At 38.6% G+C, this 26,606-nt stretch overlaps 1 protein-coding gene across 2 annotated transcripts; it reads right to left on the reverse strand.

Annotated features, from left to right (window-relative positions):
• Nucleotides 1-1,576: 1,576 nt before the first annotated feature.
• Nucleotides 1,577-25,133, reverse strand: LOC117928633 (beta-catenin-like protein 1). 2 transcript variants are annotated; one of them, XM_034848575.1, is made up of 8 exons: nucleotides 23,854-25,131; nucleotides 19,299-19,383; nucleotides 18,943-19,039; nucleotides 18,655-18,718; nucleotides 18,481-18,537; nucleotides 14,065-14,102; nucleotides 13,872-13,953; nucleotides 1,577-1,946 (listed from the first exon to the last, which is right to left on the reverse strand). In XM_034848575.1, exons 1-8 carry the CDS (start codon nucleotides 24,943-24,945, stop codon nucleotides 1,857-1,859), a joined length of 1,605 nt encoding a protein of 534 aa, XP_034704466.1. In that variant the 5' UTR covers nucleotides 24,946-25,131; the 3' UTR covers nucleotides 1,577-1,856. The 2 variants fall into 2 exon arrangements, 1 of the variants encoding a protein (XP_034704466.1); XR_004653591.1 differs by lacking the exon at nucleotides 14,065-14,102 and having other exon boundaries at nucleotides 1,881-1,946; nucleotides 23,854-25,133.
• Between the last annotated feature and the right edge of the window lie 1,473 nt (nucleotides 25,134-26,606).

Consider the following 26,606-nt stretch of genomic DNA (forward strand, 5'->3'; position numbering starts at 1 on the left):
GTTCACTATACAGCCTTGATCGTCCTATGCAGCATTTCTTCACTTAAAGCTCCACAATGCTTTCTTTCCATGGTAGCCCAAGTAAGCCTTCGTTCTGCCCCTTGTATTTCTTCTAATACTTTTGTACTGGTTAACTAAGGTCAATATGCTCTTACCTATGTCCCTTATTTCACTATCACCCTCAACGGCAGTTCCTCATTTTCATTCTCCCTGTGTTAGTCTCCTTCCTTTTATATTCCCCTTTTTCTTCCGAGATGGTGGATTTTGCACGCGAGCTTTGTTGTCTACTAATTGGTCCCCATGCAAGGGCCAAAGATGAACAACTACATGCATCTACTATGCCATTCAACCATCTTGTAGATCAGGGTTTGAAAAGACAAAAGGAAAATAGAATTTTGTTTGTATGTTTTTGAATTGTATTTTATGAATCAAGAATGTCCAGTTTTCATGGACTCTCATCATATTATTGAGTTGAGCAAGGTTGATGACTTCATTCGTTTAGTTTCTGACCTAGTATGCTGCTAGAGGCACACATTCACCTATTACTAGTGCTCTTAGGTGTGCAAGTAACCATTTATATCCATAGGTCTGTTTATTTTCCTCTCTTAACAGGAGGGGTTCCATTGATGTTCCCTATATCTCCCTCCTACAGAGATCTTGATCCTCTCTTACTTCTTGGTATCTAGAGGGGCAGAGTTCCAAATTCTGCCTCCCTCTACTCCAGCAGATTATTAAGGGGCTTCAACACTAAGAACGGACGATATGGAACTCTAGCAATTCCCTCAAGTTATGGTTCTGAGAAGTACTAAGAAAAAAATACTAGAAAAAATATTTAAAAAATTAAATTAAACCATCTAATCTTCATATAAAAGAGTTAAAATAAGTAAAATACATTTAAAATATTTTATTTACTTCAAATAATTTTTATTTTTATTTTTGCCCTTTATCTTTACTTCCCACCTTTTCTCCTTTTAGTTTTTTGAGGATCAAACATAGGCTTAGTCAATTTTAAATGGATTAAAATGAAGCAACCTAATGCCACGAGGAAGGAGTGCAGAGGGCCTTCCTAAGCAGAAGCTTTAATAGTAATAATAATAAATAAATAAACAAATAAATTATCCTTTGCGAACAGGAGGCACAAACTGGACAACTTCCTCTCCTTCCAAAGGTGTTAATATGAGGTGTAAGTAGTTGCCCCTCTTGTTTACAGGGCTACACGTTACCTGGAAGGAATTGGACAAAGCCCTCGCCATGCAACCACAATTTAGAGACGGCCATTTCTCATTTCACAATGATGGAAGTCAATTCCTTCTACTCTTTTTAGCTCCTTCCTTCCATTCTTATACGGTATGTGACAAAGATGGAACCCCCTGGGATCCATTCCTTTTGTTTTTAGCTCCTTCACTTGCCTCTTTCAACTTATCGGTCAAATAGGCCGGTAGGGCGTGCGCTATGCACCTTCTAAATCATCGTAGAATAGAACCTTGAAAACGTTCATTTCAGCCCAATCTGTCTTTATTTTGAATCCTCTATATAATGTCTTTACTTCTGAAAACCATGACATGGCCTCCTTGCATTTTCAACACAATTACAATATCAACTAGTAAAACTCATGTAAGATAAAAATTGCGTCAATTCCAAAAATTGTCAAGTCCGGTTGTGATGCCACCATATTAAGCTGACATATTCTCAATCAGTACCAAACCGAAGTATGACTATATCACATCACTGATGCATCCACTTCAAACCTAACCCTCAACCAATGTATATTCAAATAAACGATAATATAAATTACATGCCTGCCTGAACCAAAAGCCTTCTTTCAAGGTTTGAACTGCGAGGAATCATTCAATTGGTCAAAAGGCTAAGATGAACTTTTGGATCTTTGCCTGTGCACGCTCCTTCTCCTCCGGTCCATCAACATCTCCAATGTTGTCATGATATTCCTATAATTCACAACACATGCACACATATTCATCAGTGTTACCTGATACACATTCCAATCACTGACCATCACAGAAGAACATGTCATTCATCACTCATTAATAAAGGACTATAATTCAGGTTTTTGTTTCAAATGAGTTTATTTTTAATTTTTGAAACATCAGAATTCAAACAAAATAACTTCTTTATCATAGAAGTTCCATAATGCCACACAAGTAATGTTTAGAACCAATCAAGGCCAAGAAAATAAATGAATGAGTCACCTCTGAAGTGACTATCCAGAGGATAATTGTAACATAAAAAGGAAAATATGGGGAAAAAAATCTCAAGGTCCTATTTGGTTCACCATAAAATGGTATTATGTAGAAACTTCTACACTTCAAAATTCTTCACTTCCCTTGATAGGAGGGGTAAAAATTGGAGCAAATAGGAGAATATTTTTTATCTCCACTTATTTTGTTTTCTTTTTTTTTTTTTTTTCTTTCCCACCCTTTTACCTCATTATTTTTTTCCAATCATCATTTCTCTCAAACCTCCCATGATGATAATGAAGTGATAAGAAACCAGCAAGAACATCATAAAGCTATTTTGGTGAGGGAAAATGACTTTTGAGGACAAAGTGACAGCCAGCAAATCTAACTACCAAGCTAGGTGGAACATTACCCTCTTGGAGTCATTAAAATAAAAAAATAAAACAAAATAAAAAGGTTCCTTGTACATCACTCCAGGTATATCTTTAATCTTCAATAAAAATTGCATCTCATATCTCAAGGACACAAAGCATCACATAATTCTAGGTAGAATTGTGCTCCTGATGCTAAGGTAGGCATGTCTTCATACACTTCAATTGCTATTAAGTGAAAAGAATGTTATAAGATATATTAAGCCAAAAATGCTTAGAAGTAGCATATTTTGATCCAAGTGTGATACGTGCAAAAGTGAGTCTTCACTCACTACTGAAGATGCTACGTAATATAATCCAGGAAGACCACTAGATCTTGGAGATGATGTATAAAGGGGGAGTTGCAAAGAGAGGTGATACAAAAAATAAGACACATTTTATACTAGGTAATGGAAGGAGGTTAAAATTTTGGAAAGTTAGTTGGTGTGAGGAAAGTTCTTTGGTAGAATCCTTTCCGGTGCTATTCTCTATAGCCGCTGATAAGACACTCAAGTAGCAAAGATGTGGGAGCAAGTTGGAGAAGAGGGACAGGGGAATCCCCGGTTTCACAGATAGTTGCATGATTGGGAATTGGAGGGAGTGGAGACCTTTTTTAGAAGACTATAATCAGCATCAATTTTTTTTTTTTTTTTTTTTTGGAAGGAAACTATGTGTGGCAAATTCTTTTTTAAATCTAACTACTAATCATTATCATAGTGAAGAAGTGAGGCTTTCCCAACAAGCACAATGTGGAACCCTTGGGTTTCCTATGAAGGCGAGCCTCTTTGCTTAGGAATCTGTAGGCGAAATGATCTTAATGCTAGGCCAACTCAAAACAAGGGAATGGAGTATACTGAACGGATGCCATGTGTAAAGGGGAAGAGGAGTCAACTGATCATATGCTCCTAGACTACTGCAAAGCAAGAATTTTGTGACAACTAGTTTTTTGGACTGACCTAAGCAATGTACTCTTCAGTAAGAAGAAAGCTTCTCAGTTGCCATGATTCTTTTGTGGAGAAGAGGAAGAAAGCTTGGAAGGCCACTCCTTTGTGTATTTTCTGGATGTGAGGATGAAAAGAAATAGGAGTTCATTCAAAGACACTGAACAGTCAGATCAAGAAATCAAATCTTCTTTTATGTGTACCTTTTGGGATTATGTGTAACTTTTAGTGTGCGTATATGACTATTCCATGTCCATAATAAGCTTTATAGATTGGTTGGCCTCGAAGTAGATAGAGGCAGGTTATTTTTTGTTCTCTCTCCTTTTTGCTTGCCTGATGGAACTTCTTGTATACATCACATATACTTGTGTGCACCCTTTTAAGGTGGAGGAGTTGCTTCTTTAAAATTAAGGGGAGAGATGACCTGTGAAAGCATTATGTTGCTTATCATGAGAAGGATGTTTAAAGGTCAGAAATGTGTGGGAAGCCCAAACTAGAGAGAGTAGCAAAAGTTGCACAGTATAATCAAAATACTATTGAAGTCTATCAGTACTGTACTTAAAATCTAATGCATTTAGGAATATCAGTTCCTGCAGGAAGAAGAATGAGATTTTTTACATATCATTTACATCAGGAAAATGGAGAAAGAAAGCACTCTTCAGAACTTAAACCAAAATTCTGTAATTAAAACATGTTTTTATTGGCTAAATAATAAACTGTTTTGAAAATTTTTTAAGTTTCTAGATAACCCAAGCTAGTTTCAGATTTTCCAACACATCACAAGTGTATGGGTGTGGGTACTAATACTCTCCAGATCAGGTTGTTTGTCTTTTATAGGTTTTTTTTTTTTTTTTTTTTTCAACTTCTATACAAACAATTACATTGAAAAAATACACTGGAAGGTGCATAAAAAATATTTAGGGATAAAAAAGATAAAGATACGGATAAAAGATAAAAGATGGAGAGTTCTTATCACTCAACATTTCTTTGACACATAATTAGTCAATGGAAAGGGGAGAGAGTGTGAGAGAGTCTAAGAGCGAGGGGGCGAGAGAGATAGCCAGCGATGGGAGTGCGCGTCGCGCGGAAAACAGGAGGAAGAGGAAGACGAGCAAGTTCGGGGTGGAATCTAAGACATTTGAGTTGGAAATGGTGGAAAGGGGAGGAAAAACCCTAATCATAACGGAAAGTAAGAATGGGGTTTCGTCTTGGGTGCGATTGGGGTTGGACAGCGTAGGGCTTTTCATGGAAGGTCTATTGCAGTGCATTAAGGATGAGAAGATAGGAAATTGGGAAAAGGGATGGAAGGAGAAAGGGCGAAGCTTCTCTCTCGTGCGCGCCTATAACAGGGCGGGTTGCTTTTTGCGGTTAGGGGTCGTCGATGTGGAACTGAAGAGATACAGTATTTGTATCCCGAAGGGCAAAGGGGCCAAAGGAGGTTGGACGGCGATGGCGGAGACTATTCGCCAGATGGATATCCTTGTTGGCAAAAAGGTTCAACAGGAAGAAGAGGGGACAGTGGGAAGGCTGCAGTCGGAAATGGCGAAGGGAAGGTCATTTGCGGACACGGTGAAGGGTTGGGGGAATTTGGAGACCAATATCCTTAGAGTGGAGGTGGATCGGGAGGAGCTAAACAGAAACATCAGCAGACTGGAACATTTTTTGATTGGAAATTGGAAACCTAGCAAAACAAAAGAGGAAGACCTGGAAAATTTGGGCTGGGAAATGGCAAAGGCATGGGGATTGAAAGGCAAAATGGGGATTGTGAGTATGGTAAGAGGACGTGTTCTACTGGAATTCGAGTTCGCGGAAGAAGCAAGAAGGGTTCACCTTTCTGGTCAGAAGACGGTGGGAGGAGTTCAAGTGGATCTAGAGCGATGGAATCCAAGATCGGGGTGTATGGAAGAAGGAGAGGTAAGAAGGGAAGTGTGGGTGAGAATAGTGGGGCTACCAATATCGCTTTGGGTTCCGTCGGTGTTGAGAAGGGTGGGAGACGCTTGCGGCGGGTTTCTAGACGTCGACCCAAAGACGGAGAGAATGGAGGATCTGCAGTGGGCGAGGATTCTGATCAGATCGGACGGCGAGAACATCCCTGGTTCGCTGGTGTTAGGGGTTGAAGGGATGTCTTACTCCCTATCTTTATGGTGGGAGATGGTTCCGTCATTAAGGCTGGAAAAGGGTTGGAAGCGTGATCTGAGGGATCGATCCAGTGGTGAGGGTAGGGGTGATGAAGGCCCACGCGCCGGGCCGAGAGTGGAGGAGATGGCGTGCGCTGGGTGCGAGGCGCAGCACCTGTCAGTGGATGGGACGGGCCGCCTGACGCAGGAAGTGGGTTCTGCAGCTGTGGGTTCGCAGCTACATGCGGGCTTGCGGGGGTCTGGTTCGTATACTGGGCCTGCGGGCTCAAGCAAGGAGAGGGACTGGGCCTGTGGGCTCTCTTTAACATCAAGCCGTGAAGATCCAAAGGGGGATCAGAATGGGCCGCTTTCAATTAAAAGCTTGGGGCGGGGTGCTGACGCTGGGCTGGGCCAACACCAAAAAGGGAAAAACACCATACTCCAGTCTTCTTTAGTGGATGATGGGCCCCTCTTAAGAACCTTTTCTTCTGGGTCCAACGGTAATAATAAGGACGACAATATGGACTGCGAGTTCATTAGATGCAGAGAGGAGGAAACGGAGAGAAAAAATCAGACGGACCTAATGTATCAGAGAGCAGAAAGGATGTTAGAGAAAGAAGCAGAGAGGTATGTCTTAAATGTAAATATGGGGGGTCTCAGGGCTCAAGGGTCTTCTTCCTCTAACTCTTTTTGTTTTGGTCGGTCTCTGGAAAGGGAGGGTTACGACCATTCTGGGGTCCGTAGGGAGGGGGTTTTGCTTGGTAGTGGGTCACAAAGACCAAATGAAGTAGAACTATTAGAGAGAAGGGATGGCTGTTGGGATTTGGTTGAGGTCAACAGTATTGACCCTCTGGAAAGAAGTTTGGGATGGAAAGCAGATCAGACGGAGTTCCAAGAGGGTAGAAAGGAAGAGCACCTGAATTGGGAGGAGAGCAGTCTGATCAAATTCAGTCATTTCTTAGGTTTTTCTACGGAAGGCCTGGAGAAGGAAATTCTGAGTTTCCTGGGCAAAATCAGAAAAAGGAAGGAAAAGATTGTAGGTAAAGGTCTGTTGGACTCTTCAAGGTTTGAAAGGGAGCTTAAGAGATTGGAGTGCTCTATTAACTATGAGGGGGATTCTAAGAAAAAAGGCCCTATTCAGGGTAGAGGGAACCAGTATGCAAGTATCCAATGACTGTAAAAATATTGAGTTGGAATGTGAGGGGCGTGAATGATAGTTCCAAGAGGAGAATTATCAAATCAGTTATCAGAAAACATAAGGTGGATTTATTTTGTATTCAAGAAACGAAGGTGTAGGTGATGTCTGAAATGGTGGTGAGGAGCTTAGGGCCGGGGAGATTTCTTGATTGGAAGGTTTTGAATGCTATGGGGACGGCAGGAGGTGTATTGATCTGTTGGGACAAGCGATCGTTGGAGATGGTGGGGGTGGAAGAGGGACAATTCTCCATCTCCTGCAGATTCAGGAATGAGGGAGATGGAGCATTCTGGGTCTTCACGGGGGTTTATGGGCCTTTTCCAGAGAAGATAGGGAATGTTTATGGGAGGAGCTTGGGGCAACCAGAGGGATATGGGGGGAGCCGTGGTGCTTAGGAGGAGATTTCAATACAACGCTGTTCCAAGCTGAAAGAAATAGAATTGGGAGGATTACTTCAACTATGAGGAGGTTTGCCCAGATTATAGATGACCTAGGGCTTGTTGATATCCCTTCGCAAGGGGGTTCTTTCACTTGGAGCAGGGGGCTTAATAATCAATCGCGGGCCAGGCTGGATAGATTTCTAACGACTCCTAGTTGGCTAGACCAATTCAGTAGGGTTCACCAAAGAAGACTGCCTCGCCCAACGTCGGATCATTTCCCGATTCTGCTAGAGGGTGGAGGGATAAGGAGAGGCCCGTCCCCCTTCAAATTCGAAAATATGTGGCTCAAAGCCGAAGGGTTCAACGAGCTGATAGAGGGGTGGTGGCAAGGGATAGAGGTTAGAGGCAGGCCGAGCTACAGATTAGCGACTAAGATGAAGGGGCTGAAACACAGGTTAAAAATATGGAATAAGGAGGTTTTTGGAAGATTAGAGAAAAACAAAGCTGAAGCTCTTCAGCAAGTGGAGAGGTGGGATTCAGTGGAAGAAGAGAGAAACCTAACAGAGGAGGAGCTGGGCCACAAAAAGGAAGCTAAGGAGAGTTATGCAAAGTGGGTGTTGTTGGAAGAAGTGCATTGGAGACAGCTATCAAGGGAAATATGGTTAAGGGAAAGGGATAGGAACACGGGGTTCTTTCACCGCATGGCCAATGCCCGTAGGAGAGTCAATGCCATGGCTAAAATTAAGATAAATGGGGTGAGATTCACAGAGGAACAAGATATGAGGGAAGGTATAGCAAATGCGTATCAGCAGCTACTATCGGAAAATTCGGGGTGGAAGGCGGACATAGGAGGCCTCTCACTGAAACAGATCAGTCCTTCAGAAGCAATTGGCATTGAGAATTCTTTTTCTGAGACTGAAATCCATGCAGCTTTAATGGGGATGAATGGGGATAAAGCCCCGGGCCCGAACGGATTCACAGTGGCTTTTTGGCAAAGCTGCTAGGAGGTTGTCAAGGAGGACATCTTGGGTTTTTTCAAGGAGTTCCATGAACAGAACTCATTCATAAAGAGTCTGAATCATACATTTCTGGTGCTGCTGCCGAAGAAAGGGGGGGTGGAGGATTTAAGAGACTACAGGCCAATCAGTTTGATTGGGGGCTTATACAAATTATTGGCTAAGGTGCTGGCCAATAGGCTCAAAAAAGTCATAGGAAAGGTGATTTCCCCTGTTCAAGATGCCTTCATCAAAGGGAGACAAATCCTTGACGGTTCCTTAATCGCAAATGAGGCCATAGATTCTTGGCAAAAAAGGGGAGAGAAAGGTATAATATGCAAATTGGACATCGAGAAGGCGTATGATAGCATCAATTGGCATTTTTTACTAAAGGTCATGCAAAAGATGGGGTTTGGACCAAAATGGATAGGATGGATGTGGAGTTGTATCTCCACTGTCAAGTACTCAGTGCTGGTGAACGGGGTTCCAGCGGGGTTCTTCTCAAGTTCAAAAGGATTAAGGCAAGGGGACCCTCTTTCCCCCTACTTATTTCTCATGGGAATGGAAGTACTAAGCGTGCTCATCACAAGGGCTGCTGAAGGGGGCTTCATCCAAGGCTGCAGGATATGGAGAGGAAGAGAGCAGGCCGTCAATATAACTCACCTCCTGTTTGCGGATGATACGATTGTTTTTTGCGAGGCAAAGAAAGAGGCGTTATTGCATTTGAGCTGGATCCTCTTTTGGTTTGAAGCAGCCTCTGGTTTGAAGATTAATCTGGATAAAAGTATGGTATTTCCGGTAGGGGAGGTGGAAGGGGTTGCTGAAATGGCGGCTGAAATCGGGTGTAGGGAGGGGCAGCTGCCTACTGTTTATTTGGGGCTGCCCCTTGGGGCGCCAAATAGGGCCTCTTACGTATGGGATGGGGTGGAGGAGAGAATGAGGCGAAAGCTTGCTCTTTGGAAACGTCAATATTTATCCAAAGGAGGGAGAATTACTCTTATAAAGAGTACGCTGTCCAGCATACCTTTGTACCAAATGTCGGTATTCCGTATGCCTAAGTCAGTGACAAGAAGGATGGAAAAGCTTCAAAGAGACTTTTGTAGGGTGGAGCCAATGGGGGGAACAAGGTTCATTTAGTCCAATGGGAGATGGTGTGTGCGGATAAAGGAAAAGGTGGATTGGGTCTAAGGAAAATTGCTGTCTTGAACAAAGCTCTCCTTGGTAAATGGATTTGGAGATTTGCGCGTGCTAAGGAGGAACTTTGGAAAAAAGTGATTGAGGCCAAGTATGGGCAAGAAGAGTTTGGGTGGAGAACAAGGAAAGCAAACGGGGTGTATGGAGTTGGAGTTTGGAAGGAGATCTTGAAGGAGTCCACTTGGTGTTGGGAAAATATGGATTTCAAGGTGGGAAATGGCAATAGAATAAGGTTTTGGACTGACCGTTGGTGTGGTAACATTGTGCTGTCCCAAGGCTTCCCAAATCTCTTCTCCATGGCTGCCCATAGAAATGTCACAGTGGAGGAATGCTGGGACCAGAATGGGGGCCAAGGAGGGTGGAATTTAAGGCTGTTAAGGGACTTTAATGACTAGGAGTTGGGCTTGGTGGACAATCTCTTAATTGTGTTGAGGGATTACAAAGTAAACTCGGAAGATGATTCGGTTTATTGGAAGAAAGGCGAGGGCGGACTGTTTAAAGTTAAGAAAGCTTATAATGTGTTGACAAATACCCAAGGAGTGGATTTTCCTCATAGCAATGTTTGGGTGGACAAGGTTCCAACCAAAATTGCTTTCTTTGCTTGGGAAGCTACTTGGGGGAAGGTCCTCACTTTGGACAGGCTCCAGAGAAGAGGGTGGCATTTACCTAATCGGTGTTTCTTGTGTGGGTGCGAAGAGGAAACAATCAATCATATACTAATACATTGTACAGTGGCAAAAGGGTTGTGGAACATCATTCTTGCGTTGTGGGGTGTACAGTGGGTCTTTCCAAAATCTGTAAAGGAGGTCCTTAGTAGTTGGAAAGGTTCTTTTGTGGGGAGAAAAAGGAAAAAAGTGTGGAGATCAATCCCGTTATTCATTTTTTGGTCTATATGGAAGGAAAGGAATAGGCTAGCCTTTAAGGGGGAAGTTTTGGATTATCAGAAATTAAAAACTTCGTTTGTATACAATGTATGGGGGTGGGCTAAAGTGTACATGGTTATGGAGTCGAATTCCCTATTAGGTTTCTTGGAGTGGTTAGCCTCCAAATAGGGTTTGGGTCGTTTTTTTTTGTTAAGGGGGTGGTAGCCTCGTATACTTCCTGTATGCTTTGAGGCTTATTTGCCTTTCTTATATATATTCTGCTTGCTTATCAAAAAATGGAGAGTTCTTATCACAGATATCTTTGTCTTTTATTAATATCTAGTTGATTTTATTTTATTTTTATTTGCACTTTTATATTGTTTCCAAGTGTCCATAATTGTTATTAAGATCCCTTTTAGCAGAATCTCCGAATCAAAAATTTGTGTGAAGGATCAAACACCTAGACACAAGCCCAACACCTACATCTGAACCCATGCAACATGTTGCATGTTTATATAGGATGTCATCCATAACTTAATCTGAATGGAACAAGTGAGGAGGTGCATGTAGGGTATCATTTGAACATACAGTATCCAACAAGTTAAAAGGAAGATGCTGTAAAACAGGCTATGACACCAGCAATTTTTTAAGACGTAATGCTGGGCACCACAAATTAATCCCCTCTGCAACATAATGCTGAACATACAGTGGTCCCCTAAGGCTTGCTATAGATGGAGGGAAAATCTGCCCGGGGGTGACTGCAGGCCTGACAGGAAGATGGGCTTTACCCAAAGTGAAGTTAAGGAGGATGAGAAGGCATCTTACAATGATGTAGGCTCAAGTGTGGAGAAGCAGTCTGATAAAGCAAACTGAACCATAAAAGTCCTCAATAGGCGCATATGAGGGCCAGGGCCAGCCCCACCTTTCTGTAGAGGGCCAAAGTCACAATGGGCTCTCTTAGTCAGGGCCTTGCAAGCCTGAAAAAGAGGGAGAGTCTCTTGTAGGCTGGGCCCAACTATTTTAGAGGGGCAGCCACACAGTCCAGAGGATAGCCCCGTGTTGTTGGGATCAAGGATGAAAACATCTGGATGAATCAGCAATATTTCATTGATTTATTGGGTATCAGACAGCCCTGACACGATAAGTGGGGCCAATATCTCTTTCTTCCGAAATTTTGGAATTTTTTTCCCATTTTTCGCCGACTTATTGGCAATATATAGATATTTTACCGATTTTTCGGTAATATGGCTGATTTTTTCAGTGCTACATCAGCACCACATTTCCATTTAATACCAAAATTCTAAATTAATGGGTACTGGGCCAAGTGATGGGCCTCAGCCCCACAGCCCACAAGTCATATTTGACAATGCAGGGGACCCCACCTCATTAAATAGGCGATTATTTTCTTCTTTGTTTCTCATGTGGGATTGCTTTTACTAGAACGAGATAAAAACAATTTAAAGCATTAACTTGAACAAGAAAGAAAACACTTTAAAGCATAACATGACCAAGGTTTGAACCCAGGTCCTTGTGTTTGCGATGAAAGGCCCATGCTGTTGGACGAAATATTCTTTAGTATTGCATTTGCACATGAAATTATTAATACACATATTATGAGTATCTTTTATATGTTATATTATAAATTAATTAAAAATAAAATTATTTTAAATAAGTTAATTTTAATTATCTTATTATGTCTTTTGTCTAATAATTAAATATAAGTCAAATGTAAATTTATAAATAAAATTTTCAATATTCTAAATATATATATATATATATATATATATATCATCGTTTGTTTTCTATTCTTTAATACATTTAAACTAAATATATTATCATTTTAAAACTAATATGTTTTCAAATTTAATATATTATTGCCTAATGTTACAAATTTATCATACATGTATCAATTTCTTCATTAAAATAATTTCAATACATGTATTATTGTTTATCTCCTAGCATTATTTTTATTTTTTTATTTTTTTGGAGTTTTCCCAACATCTATGAGTTTTGATTAATTTTCATCCCCCTTTTTTATCAAAATTTTCACCGATATTTCCCAATATATTCATAAAACTCAACTACCGATATATTTGTCAAAATTGATATTTTCATCCTTAGTTGGTGTGTACCAAAGAGCAGAGGAACCCATAACCCTTAATTTGAAGAGAGGGTTGGAGGTCCATGGTGGAATCTAGAGCTTTTTCTTCTTTGTGAAGAGACACCAAACCCAAAATGTCCTCTACATCTCGGTGGACGTTTGGGGCCCCAATCACCTTCTTGTCATGGAGGCATTGATTACCCAGGTGTCTATCACGAATGAGGCTCTCATTGCCAAAGCTTCTAGGATCCCAAGTATGACACCTGCCTCTATTTCTTTATTTTTCTCCAAGTTCTGAAATCTTTAAGAAGTTTCCAGCTACACAGATCTGGAATTCTAGAATACCAAAATCTTCTCCAAGGTTGCTTATTCATATGGGAAGCCATTTGGGAGAAGATTTTGACAGTTGATCAGCTGATGAAAAGAGAATGGACATTGGTCAACATGTGTTATTTGTATTAGGTGAAGGAGTTAGCTAGTCATATTCTAGTTCATAGTGCCAAAGCCTGGAAGCTTTGAGACCTTGTTCTAGCTTTATTTCATCTACAATGGATTTTTCCAAAATCCACTCAGATTGCTTCCTCTAAGCTGAACCAGAACTAAAATGCAATTAAAAAAAATCTGAGGAAAATGTGGAATTTGGTGCTTTTTTTCTTGTTTTGGTGTATATGAAACAAGCACGACAACAGAATTTCCAAGAAGGAAAATTCGTATCAACTGTTGAAAGAGTCTCTCCTAAAACCCTTTTTTCAAATGGCTTTGGCTCTTAGAGAGCTAACCTTTCCCTTATGGGTTTCATAGAAGATTCAGATCATGTCTTCTGCCTGCCTATCAAACTTGGGGAAAAGGAAAAGACATACAGCAAATGATTTTATGCAGCATGCGGCTCTAAATAAAACGGCATGGAAAAAGGGAACATGTGGATGATTCAAGTAATTGGTGAGGGAGGGAGGGAGGGAGGGAGGGGGAGAGAGAGAGAGAATTACTGAATCAAATTGATTTGGATATGTCCTGAACAATTAGAGTCTAAAGACCTACATTCAAACTCAGCACTTAAAGCCTATGTTGATTGTGTGAAGTTCTTATTGAATTATTTCATGTCCATAGCCAAAGACATATCCTGCAATTTTTGACTTTTAGAAGTCATATGCATAACGGAATAACAATTTCTTCCAAGAAATTTGCTTATTACTCTCTTTTATAGGTAAAAACTATACATTAAATTAAAACAAGTCCAAAAGGACATAACTGAAATTGGTTTATTACTAAAAACTGTTTTCCATAAAATTTATATAATGAATGTTTTTGACAATTTAACCAAAGATCCAAACTGAATGAATTATCACCACTTTGATGACTACCCAGTTTACATCAATATCAAACTTCAAAAGCATGACCATCATCTATAAAATATAAATATGCAATAAACTTCAAAAAAAACAAAATAATAAATAGATGGTTAATAATATCAAAAAATTACCTGAAGTATATCTATGATGTCCTCTTTGGTAATTCTTTGCTGCTTGAGTAGTAGTTCAATTCTCGCTCGCATCCGGGGATTCCTAAAGCATTAGCAAAGTCAAACAAAGGGATCAAGCAAAATCATGATCAAATATGTAAATAACGCCACATAGACAAACAGATAAGAATATAATTTGGAAGCAAAAACTTACTCAGAAGACCAAAGATGACTCAAAATGATTGAAATCAACTGCAGGATAAAAAGGTTTACGCATTAACGAGGAAAATATTGAAAGCTCTAAGCAGAACAACAAAATCCAATGCTTAAAATTGAAAGAAAAAAAAAAAGATTTGAAATATAGGATCTTGGGATGAAATTCATAGAAGTGACTTAGCTTATCATGATTAACTTTCAGTATGGTTTTGGAGACAACAGAATGGAAGACCATGACTGAATAATTTCATCAAACCAAAATTGCTAATACTCTGTCAAGCCATCATTGCTAAGCTCAGACCACAACCATTTTTCTAGTCCATGTAAAACTGGAATTAGAATATCCCAGATCCAAAAGGATGATATTTTTTGTTCATAAAAACATGTGACACATTCATGCCTTTTTTATCACATATCATTTTCATTTTTAGAAAAGCACCCCGTTAAAATCCATAAGCAGACCCATACTCATTAAGGACAATATAATCCAGAAATGTAACTCCATACTTCATGCAACAAAGATGGAATTGAATTTTCATAAACAAATGAAGCAATTTGGCTCCTACTTCTGGCCTTTTGGATCTAAGACAACTCCTTAACAGGCTAAATGTGAAGGTTGAACCTTAAACATTTTGATCATTTCAACAACAAAACTTTCCTTCTTATGGACTATTGCTTGACAGCCTCACCAACACATAAAAAACCACTGAAAAGAAAGTGATGTGCCTTTAGAGCATAAGAAAAGCACCACACAATGTACTATAAATCATGCATACACAACACAAGCAAAGCAAAACAAAACAAAACCAAACCTAAAACACACACATGCATACATATTCTATGTCTAGGGTCTACCTGTTGAAATTTTATATCTACTCCAATTTTTCCAGCTGGCCAGGTACTTTTGCTTTACCTATCAAAAAAGGAATTAGAAATAGATGTCGTGTTGACATCCATTAAATTCAAAAAGCCCATGACCATTGGTAGAAAGGCCTGGTTTGGAGTGGAATCCAAGTTATGAATTTTCTATTGAAGAGATCAAGGGATGGTGAAAAGGTATAGATCTAGAGAGAGGTAGATGTTCCTCAATTTGATGAAGTTCGCGGAGCTCTTGGTTGTTAGGAGTAGAAGCTTGCAGAAGAGAGAATGTTTTTTTTTTTTTTTTTTTTGATAAATAAGCAAGGAATATATTAACAAAAGGCAAACAGACACAAAGCATACATTGCAGAAGAGAGAATGTTGAAAACCCCACCGCAAGGTTTAGAAGGAAATGGGAAGGGGATACCTTCTAGAATTGCACCATAACAGAGCCAAGTCGTTTCCTTCAATGTGCCATGTGTATTGGGAAAGCAAACAAGTTCTTGTTGGTGTTCCTACTAAGAAAGGCCTTGGGGTAAACCGTCCTATCTAGGTGAGTCCTCCTGCTTTAGTGTCTAAGAAAGCGCTTTTGGAAGGACGATCCTCAACAATGGTGGGAAGAATAGTTTGGAATGTGAAGGGAGTGTTCGCCACAGTAGTGAAAAGAAAGGCTCAGTTTGAGGTGGGAGACATAATGTGGATCCAATTACAAGAAAAGGAGGTGATACAGAGGGTAGAGTGCATGCAGCATTTTTTTAGTGGGTAGATGTGTAAGGGGATTTCAAACATTGCATCCTTGATTCTTACTTCTAGGAGATTTCCTCCATTGTGACCGCATCCCTAATTTTGTTTCTTTAGGAAATTGCAGTCATCACACCAGCGTTCCTGGTTTCTATCTTTTAGGTGATTTCGGGCTCAAACTGCTTCTCATCTATTAAAGTTTCTTTTAAGTAGTTTGGGTCTTAGACTGCATCCCATCTTTTGCATATAAAATGAGGGATGTGAAGGCGATGACAAATATCTCCTAAAAATAAAAAACTAGGAAGGTGCCACGATAACCAAAATCTCCTAAAAGTGAAACTAGGGGCATGATCAAGATGACTAAAATCTCTTAAAAGCAAAGAATGTGGGACATGATTGCTATAACCGAAATCTCCTAACAGCGAAAACTAGGGATGTATCCATAAGAACCAAAATCTCCAAAAAGTGAAACTAGGGACGCAGAAAGTGGATCGAGTCACTAGAATCCAAATGATATGAAAATGGCTAAGCAAAATGACTCTAATGATCATGATGGATGAATATCTAAGATGTTTGGGTCATGAGGTCCATAACCAAAATGCCTTGCCCATGTATAAAGGTACACCAAAAGGCCCCTCTTAGAATAAAAGTGAAGGTGAGAAAGGTGTGGAAGGCTACATATGTAGAAATGGTCCAATTGGCTAGCAAAGGATAACTCATAGTGCAAAGGTGAAGGGGTAAATGAGGCTCATAAAATGATGGTCACCCATCCTTTCGACCTATTTCCATTCCAACTAATTCCAACAATCTTTATCATTCCAAGAGACCACAATACCACTAATTGCCCCCAAAGCATTTACTATCAATCTAAAAGTCTTCCTACCCCTAGGCTCCTCACCAACTCCATTGACATTTCTTTATCTTTATGTCCCACAAACATGCCTTATCAACTTTCTAAGACCTAATGAGAGATTAAATAATCTTCCTTTTATCCCCATCATTAGCCTTTCTTAAATTACAAAAAAGAATTCTAAAATCCATCGATGATGTCTCTTTTCATCATTCCTAATTCTTAACCATCCTTTCCATTCCTACTTTCTTTTCCTTTTGTTCCTTTGTAGTTCATAAAGTATTCTAATTTTCAAAGTTCCTTCTCAATTTTTGAAGATGTTAAGGCCTTCCTCTTCTTTGTTGGAACCTTCGTCTTCTTCCCCATGCCTCCTTTCTAATAAGCGCTAATATCTTTGCTTAAAACCCCTCAATTAACATGCCTAGAAACCAACTAAATGCCACCAACTTAGAAATGGACAAATCATTAGAAGAGTAGGCCAATGCCCTTTAAGGAACCAAAGACTCCTTCCTCTTTGATCCCTTGGGAGATCTTATGAGAGGGGACTCCAACAATGGACCATCTTGAGAAATCATCCTCATAGGCCATCCCACATCTTAGCTACCCATGCATATCTTTGGTAGATACAATGGAGAATAGCGTGGAGAAAGCCCTCATCTAAGGGCTCATCCTCGCTCCTCACACCACCTATCCATCCAAAAGTTTACTCTCTACCCATGTTCTACCCTAAAGATCGTTATAAGTTTAAAGTCTTCCCATCCACTTCAAAATTCTAATAGCCATCCACACTCCCATCCCATACCCTGTCCTCACTCTTCTAGAGCACCATACCCCCCACTTCCTCCCATGCTTCCTTGAAATTATCCGCCTCCAAAGGGAGTCACTCTCACAAGCAAATCTCCATTGTCACTTGCAAGCAAAGCTTTGCTAAAGGTAGAATACCCAAAACCCCACTTTGGTTCTCTTGGCAAATTAGTGACCAATTTACCAAATGTGGCTTGCTCTCAAGGGTTTTTCCCCCAATGGAAGTTCCTTTGGATCTTTTCTAGCCTCAAACTTACTTTGCCAGGAATAGTGAAGAGGGACAAGAAGTAAATTGGCAAATTAGAAAGGGTACTCTTAATCAAAGCTAGTCTTCCTCCCTTTAATAAGTATTATCTTTTCCACATAGCAAATTGTTTTTGAAATCTCTCCTCAATCACATCCCACACTTGAGTTGACTTGAAAGGAGCTTACAACAAAAGACTAAGATATCTAGAAGGAAGGGTTCCCACTCTGTACCACAAGACTAGTAAGTTCTTCCATATTAGCAATCTCCCCATTAGGAATTAACTCACTTCCCTCCAAATCGATCTTGATGCTTGAGATTGCCTCAAACCACATGAAAGTCCAATTCAAGTACTTCACATTTCCCATTTGAGGTATCATAAATGATAAGAGTGTCATCAGGAAATAGTAAATGGGACACCTCCAGTCCATCTCCTCCTCTCCCCCTAATTGAGATACATGACATGAATCCCCCCTGCTTTCCCTATTTAGAATAGAAGAACGAGCCCCCATAGCTAGGTTAAACAAATATGGAAATAAAGGATCATCTAGCCTTAACCTTCTAGAACTCTAAAAGTAATCAGAAAGGGTTCCATTTACCAAAACAGAGAAACAGGCCATTGACATGCGCCACTTGATCCAACTTATCCACTTAAGGCCGAAACTCATTTTATCCAAAACTACTAATAAGAAGTCCCAATTGACATGATCAAAAGCCTTCTCAACTTCCGACTTACAAATAATTCCCTTACCTGCACATTTCATTGTAGAATATATTACAATAGCTTAGTGGCTTCTTTCTATACTCTTATTTATAAATAAAGTAGCACAATGTTATCATATGTGAGCTAGAAAATTCTGCAAATTCATGCCAATTAATTAGTGTTCATAGGAACATGTCCAAAGAAAACCACTAACCTGAAGAGTGTAAAGTCCAGCCTCTAGTCGTCGATTGTATCTTTCATCTTCATCCATCTATTAAATGCAAGGCACAAACATTAGCACTAAATAAAAGAGGAAGTCATCATAAAATGGATTTATATTCTTACTATGCTAATCAAAAAGGAAACTATGAAAGAAAAGTTAAACAACCTCTAAATCATCAAGTTTAAGTTGGTTCATCCTTTTGGTCTCAGCTTTAACTCTGTCCGAATATCTGAAAAGGATTAAAGTTCATGAGATTCTAATATAAGCCTTACACAAAAGCTCCCCATCAGAGGTGCGTGGGTGGATGGAGGTGTGTCTGCGTGTGTTTTGTAGTTGTGTTCTACCATTAGGTGTGGGGAAGAAAGGAGACATGGTTGTTGATAAGTATAAACTAAAGCAATTCAAGAAGTCATTTCACTTATTAAAAGATAGAAACAAAGAGCCAGTGAGCACCTTATGTAAAGTTCCATAAGACGGTCTATCTTTTCACACTCATTTTCCACAAACTTACTTAACAATCTATCCCTTCTAGAACCCCTCAAGATTCCACCTGCAAAGGACATACCCGATAAACTCAATTGACTGTTATCATTATAGATGAAAAGAATGCACTTACAAACTATGAAACTAATGGATAGTGCATGCTAATGAATAAATCCAATATAATACAAATTTACATGCTTCTATATTTAGGTAATGAAATTCTACCAGTTGAGCACAAAATGATGAAGACAATATTCCTCTTCAGAGTATATGAATATTTATATAAATAAGAAACTATGAGTCATGATATTCACTTGCCTTCTTACCAAATAATGATGCAATCAATGATATAATACGCTCTTCTAACTCTTCTTGGTAGCGTTCTTTCTTATTCTTCTTGCTCATAGGAATCTGAAAAAAGACATGAATAAATCATAAAATCATAACCTTCCAATTGGACAAAATCAAGCAATTAAAATATATATATATATATATACATATGCAACAAATGCAACAAATGCAACAAATGCAACTAATGCAACTATATTAAAAAGCGCCAAAAATGAGGCAACAAAGTACACAAAATGTATATACAAAACAAGCCAAAAAGCACATTGAACCAGAGAGAACACAAAAACAACACTCTCTCTTAACAAGAATCCAACCACTCTACAAAATCAAATAAAGACATCGAACCTATCTCTATGTACATCTTCACCCATTAAAACAAAATACTTAGGAAAGAAATCTTCAAATAATGATGTGAATGCTCTTCATTCTCAAACGACCTTTGACACAAAGGGACCATGCCACTCTAGGAAAGCCTCCTTAACTGTAGCAGCTTGCACCCATTGGATACCAAAAAGAGCAAACAGCAACTTCCAAGGAACACTAACCTTGGCATAGTGGAGGAGGATGTGATCCATGGATTCTTCCTCTTCTTTACAAAGAAAACATCTATTTACCATAGACCACTCTCTTCTCTGGAGCTGATCAATTGTAAAAATCTTTCCTAAGCTAGCCTCCCACACAAAAAAACTAACTTTGGAAGGCACCCGAGGGTTCCAAATCACACTCTTTGGAAAAAAAAAAAACGTTCCCTTCAGTTCATCCACTGCTACAAAGCCCCCACAACAATCACCTATCTATCTGAAAATCTCCCCACACCAAAGGTGTAGAGGGAGCCTCACTACTCTCGCACATACTTCTTTTATGAGAACTTCTTTTTGATAGCATCCTACCTCTAGATTCCCCACCTATCCATATGTAGCACATTTTCCTTAAACCTTTGTAAACCCCTTAGGAGCACTCTCTCAACATCAAAAATATCCTCAAAGTCAAACAACGGGAGAGCTCCCCCAGCAGAGAAATCTTCACTCTCCTTCTTAGAGGCCAATTATCACCGTCATTCACCCTTTTTTTTCAATAAGTAACCGTCATTCACCCCCTTAACATTCCAAGAGATAATTTTTATCTTCATTTACAAACTGGAACTACATCCCAACCTCCATTGTCAACTTCCTTCCCACTGCCTATTGCCCCTAAAAAGTTCACCATGCATTCCAATCTTTTTAATTATCTTTCAAATTTTGAAGAGACTCTTTTTTTCTTCTTTTGATAGGTAAATTTTGAAGAGACTTTATTCCTCCTCTTACCAAACTCCCTACCTTTCATTTCCTTACTGGCTTTCAACTTTCTAAGAAGATTCAAAATTCCAATCTCGTAACCCTCCATTGGCATGTCCAGACACTTAATGATCACAACTAATTTACTAGAAGACCAATCTTCCATAAGGAACTCCTCCCTTGAAGTCTCCAACACTTGTCCCTCCTCATTGAACCTCCTCCACCACCAAAACAACACTCACTTTCACTTAAGTAGTTGAAAAAAAAAAATCACAACTTTAGAAAATAAAATTCACAAAATGTTGGTGCTCTAGTACTTTGCAATAAAACCATTTTCACATCTCATGAGATTAGCATGTCCAGACATGGACTCACACAAACACACACAAAGGCATGAGAGAGAGAGAGGGAGATAGAGTAGTAGAAAGGAATGGCCATTGCATATGGAAAATGCAAAAAAATGATTTATATATAGATATATAAAGAGAAAAAGCAGCTATAGCAATATTTCTCTTTCATATAGGCTGCAGCAATTCACCACCTACAGTTATTTTCCATTCAAAATAAACTATCATGTCACAATTCAAGAAACCTAAATGGGTAAATTTAGTAATAGGATATATGATAAACGTATATATGAAAGAAAGAAAGAACTTTTTAACAAGGAGCAACAAAAGAATCCATTAAAGTTCCAAGATTTTTAAATTTCAATTCAAACTAGTAAACATAAACTTAAGCCAACTGATCAACAAGTCCTAAATGTTATAAATAATGTTTGCAAATATTCACAAATTGTCTAATGCACCTACTACATTACCTTTTTGGATCAGTTTATGCACCTATGTTATGACAATAAATCCTCCGTCCCTTTCATCAGGACATGCATTGCTACAACCTAACAAACATCCTGATTCAGCAATCACATGAGAAAATCCAAACCCCTCTTGTTGAAGTATTTCTTTTGGCTCACAATATGAAACAAGTTTTAGAAAGTATAAATTAATAGAAAAATTTACAAGAAAGAATATTAACACTAGATAGAAATCTTGATGGTTGAAAGGCTTAAAAATCGAGCAAAGAGTAGTTGAACAATAGAGATACACTTGACCATCTATTTATATTTTTTTATATAGCATGCACAAAGGATTATAAAATTGCATAGATTGTAGCTGTCTGGATATGCAGAAAAAGAAATTTATTCAAATCTCTCATGATTCATATATCTAAACACCTCTCACTAGTGAATAAAGAGGCCTTTAGATTGCAACCCTAGGTTTATAAAACAAATTCATGATTGGGAGTTAGACAAGATAGAAGTCCTCTTTGGGAGGTTACAAAAGCAGACCATTATTATGGACATTGAAGATAATTTTGTTTGGTTGAACACAAAGAGTGGCATTTCTTAGTTAAGTCTTTCTATCCCTCTTTATCATATAGAAGGGTGGAGGCATTTCCCTTTGGCATAGTTTTGAATGCATGGGTACCATCAAGGGTTAATTTCTCACATGGGAAGCTATATGGGGCAAGATACTAACATTGGATTAGCTTAAAAGGAAGGGTCGGATGATCCCAAATTAGATGCTACATATGCAAAGAAGAAGAAGAAAAGATTGACCACATCCTCATTCAATATTCGAAAGTAAAGATTCTTTGACAGCTGATTTATGTCCTTTTTAGGGTTCAATGGGCGATGCACTCTTCGGTGAGAGGTGGCTCTTTTGATGCATTCTTCAAGCCTTTCAACCGACTGAACCCTTCTGAGCAAAAAGGCTTGAAAAGTTGCTCCTTTTATGTTTATTTGAGACCAGTTGGAAGGAGAGAAATAGGAAAGCTTTTGATAATATTGAAAAAGATGACCAAGTAATTAAACAATCCTTCATGCATATTTTGTTTGAACTGGTTAGAGTGTCTTTAAATGATTGTTTATTGTCCATGATATACTTTGTGGAGTGATTAGGCTCTAAGTAATGTGTTGTGGTTTTTTTTTTTTGTACACCTCACCTCATTTCTAGGTTTTTTAGCCTTTGCATACATCATTTGTACCTTAATGTGCCTTTTTTAGGCTTTGTTAATACAATATATTTTTTACCTACTAAAAAAAACCGCTAGGGATTATAGAAATATAAAAGGGTTTTAAAGAGATTAAAATAATTGATGGCTTACAAGGAAATTACGGGGTTATCTGGTTGTCTAAAAGAGAGTCGGGATTCCCTTAAAGGGGATCTCAAGACCCCTCTATTCAAGGAGGAAGTTGATTAGAGGTTAAAATCTATATTAATGAATTAAAGAAGGTAATTCAAATTCTAAACTTCCTTATAAAGTTGTTAATGTGAGAGCCCAAAAAAAACCAACTTTAAGTCTTTGCAACAAAAGTTAGGTGTCCTTCTAGGGGATAAATGTCTCAATAGAAGGAGATTCAGGTAATTTTCAGGGTCGTGCCCCACAAGGGTACTGCTAGGCATAGAGTTAGAGGGGGTTTGAACCCAGGAAGAGGAGGTTAGAAATAAAGCTTTAGGTCCAAACAGTAATACTATGGCTAATTTACTAAATATTTAGGAATTAACAATGGGAATTTGATAAAATTTTCTAGGGAATCTTGCTAGAAGGGGATTGTTAACCAAAATGAGAATTCTACCTCCAAGTGTTCAACAGGGTGGATGAAAGTAGGAAGGTGTTTTGTTGTTGATTGGCAGATGTTTTGGTTTCGAATTTATTGATCCATTTTTCCAAGAAAATAACATACCAACTTATAGAAGATCACTGAGAGGATCCTGATTAAAAAGACTAAAGCAACTCATCAATAACAATCTAGTCTCCAAGCAAGTCATGGAAAAATTTTAGATGCAGTTTGTAGAAAGGGAACATCTAAAGGCACTGTTCTTAAACTTAACTTCAACAAAGCTTAAAATCATGACAACAAGAATCCTCTAAACAACAAACAATAAGGAAGGCCTTGAATCAAGACAGTGAAAGTGGATTGGATTGTTCCTTGTGCTTGTTGCTTTTGCTAGTTGGATAAGTAGTCCAGAGCCTATTGGGAGTTAAGATGAGGGGTTCCATTATCTCCATTCTTCTTTACACTTGTTGTAGTTGTTTTAAGTAGTCTGATAATATCATCCAAAGTCCCATAGTCCTAAACTTCCCATGTCTATCACCACAAACTCCATTAAACATGCAATGCTTTACAGGATATCATCTTCAAGGCATAAACCTAAACACAAATCCTACAAAAATGAAAAGGGGATTGGGCACTTGCCTTACCCATGAAAGCCGCAAATGCAGTCTTCAAGCCCAACACATCCACAAACCGCTCACATGCGGGTGGATACTTTGTCATCGCAAAATCAAGTGCTCTTATGGCGGAGCCATAAGCCAACTTCTTCTGCTTCATAATAATGATCATCAACTCAACCCCCTCAGCTCTGACGAATCTTTCTTTATTCTCCAACGGCATCAACAAGCAACACAAGCAATCAAACAAATTCTCCACCATCTCCTCCTCATCTGCCGTCTTTGGGTCCCGTGACTTGTACATTGCCACCGCCTGAAGCACCACATCAACCCCATTCATCTGCCCCAACCGCCGCTGATTTGCTGCACTGTTCTGCAACAAAATGGCCAAAATCTCCGATGCATACTGCTTATTACTATCGAACTCCCTCACCTTTATCTTTCCCAACAGCCACCGCATCAGCTTAGTCCTCTCGCAGACCATCTCCGCCACAGCTGGCTTCACCTCAATCAAATTCTCAAGGGTGGAGAGGGTAGCATAGACCGCGGCCATCTCATCCGGGTCGGACTCCGACAACCGGGTCAGATTCTGAACCAGAAGCTCCAACACATTGTTCTCAATCAACGCGTCCACCAAAACCCTAGCCGGTTCGTCATTGTCCTCCAACACGTCCTCGTCGGTGAGGTCTTGGAGGAGCCCAACGACGTCGACAGCGATGTCGGAGTTGTCGTGCGACAACAAGCCGAGAATAGAAGGGATTACGTTGAGATTGACCAAATCGGGATAAAGTTCAGGCCCACCGGCGAGGGTCTTAAGGCGTTGGACCTCCTCGTGGAGCTCAATTTCGGAGTCAGCGAACTTATCGGGTTGATCCGGGTATTTCAACCGGGCTTCGATATTGTCACGGAGACGGCGCTCGAAGGCGAGGACCAGCTTTTTTAGGGTTTTCAGGTCGAGAACTTCCACAGTGGTTTGTGACTTCTCTACGGCCTCCAGGAGAGAGAGGTCAATAGAGGAGACGTCGGTGGTAGCGGCGGCGGCGGTGCCGTTGTCGAAGGGTTCAATGGCGTCGTTTCGTTTGCGTTTGAGTGCGCTCCGGGCGTTGGCGAGCTCCATGTTGTAAACCCTACTATCAAGTGTCAACAGGCGGAATAGAGTTGAAGAGGTTCTGGAAATATGGTTAATTAGACTGGGCTCAGCTGCGAGTATGCTCTTGGTCCTGGATTCATTGGACTAATTCGACTCGCGAGCCTTTGTTTGGCAGGTTGATCTAATCCGCACCAATGGCATCCGTACAACCCCGAGTGGGTTTGATGCATGTAGGCAGCCGAGTTATATCCAAATATGAAGTTCATTTTTCTAAACTTCGTCCCAATGAATTTGACCGAGTTCTATAACCCAAACTCTAATTAGAATTCATTTAGCGGTGATTATAGAAAGTGTTTTTAGTCTTAAAAAGTGTTTTTAAAAAAAATAGGAAGTGTTTTTAGTTTTAAAAGTGTTTCTAAAAAAAAATTAAGAATGCATTTGATAGTGATTGTAAAAAACGTTTTTAACATTTTTAATATTTGAATAATAAAAATTTTTAAGTGTTAAAAAATTTAAAAACACTTCTTAAAATTATTGTCAAATGGGTTCTAAAAGTTTGGTATAATATTTCTACCATTTTTAATACTTAGAATTTTTTATTTTTCAAGTATTAAAAATATTATAAATACTTCCTAAAATCACTTTCAAACGTACTCTAAGAGTTCATTTGGTAGTAATTCTAATATTAAAAAAAAATATTTCAAGTATTAAAAAAACTAAAAACGTTTTCTAGAATCACTGTCAAACACATTCTAAGAGCCCGTTTGGCAGTGATTCTAATAAAAAACGTTTTTCTTAAAAGTGTTTTCTTTTGTTTCCTTGGAAAACACTTTTTTGAGAATTAGAAAAAATGATTTTCAAATGTTTTTTATAATATATTGTATAAATATAAAAACACCTTTGATATTAATAAATTACCAAAAATGACATATATACATTTATATTGTTAAAAAAACTAAAAATAATCTTTTTTTATGATTTAAATAAATTTTTTACAAGAAGAATTAGATTAATAAATAAATATCAATCATGATATAACAAATTATTTGATTATATATTAGTTTAAAATTAATAATTTTTTTATCACTATAATAAAATTTAAAAAAATATTTATAAAAAACATCTAAATCAATAAAATAAAATAAAAATAAAAAAAGAACATTGAATAAAAGATAATTTTCAAGGTAAAACAATATATGATTACCTATTAATTTTTCAAAAAAAAAAATTCTAATTAAAAGTAAATAAGAAAACAAATGTTTTCATAACAAAAAAGGGGGAAAAATTATATTCTTACATATTAGAGTCATAATTAAACATTAATGAGATATAAGAAGATTTGTAATTCGATCACGTTCTTCTTCCATCTCTCTTGCATGATGTGAACCATCTTCCTCAACAAGTGAATCCACTCTACTCTCTTCTTCATTAAGTGGAAACAACCCTTGATCATCATCATAAGGTTTAAATTCCATATCCATTATAGCATTAATCCTTATGAAGTTGTAAAGAGCCATTGAAGCAATAACAATCTTTACTTGTTTTTCAAGAGGAAAACTATGCATTTGTCATAGCATTCTCCATCTATTCTTCAAAATGGAAAATGTTATCTCAATTGTGCACCTCAAAGAAGAATGCCTATGATTAAATATTTCCTTTTTACCTCTAGGTGAACTACCTCGTTGAAA

The sequence above is a fragment of the Vitis riparia genome, chromosome 13 (assembly GCF_004353265.1).
Source record: "Vitis riparia cultivar Riparia Gloire de Montpellier isolate 1030 chromosome 13, EGFV_Vit.rip_1.0, whole genome shotgun sequence".
Lineage (NCBI taxonomy): Eukaryota > Viridiplantae > Streptophyta > Magnoliopsida > Vitales > Vitaceae > Vitis > Vitis riparia.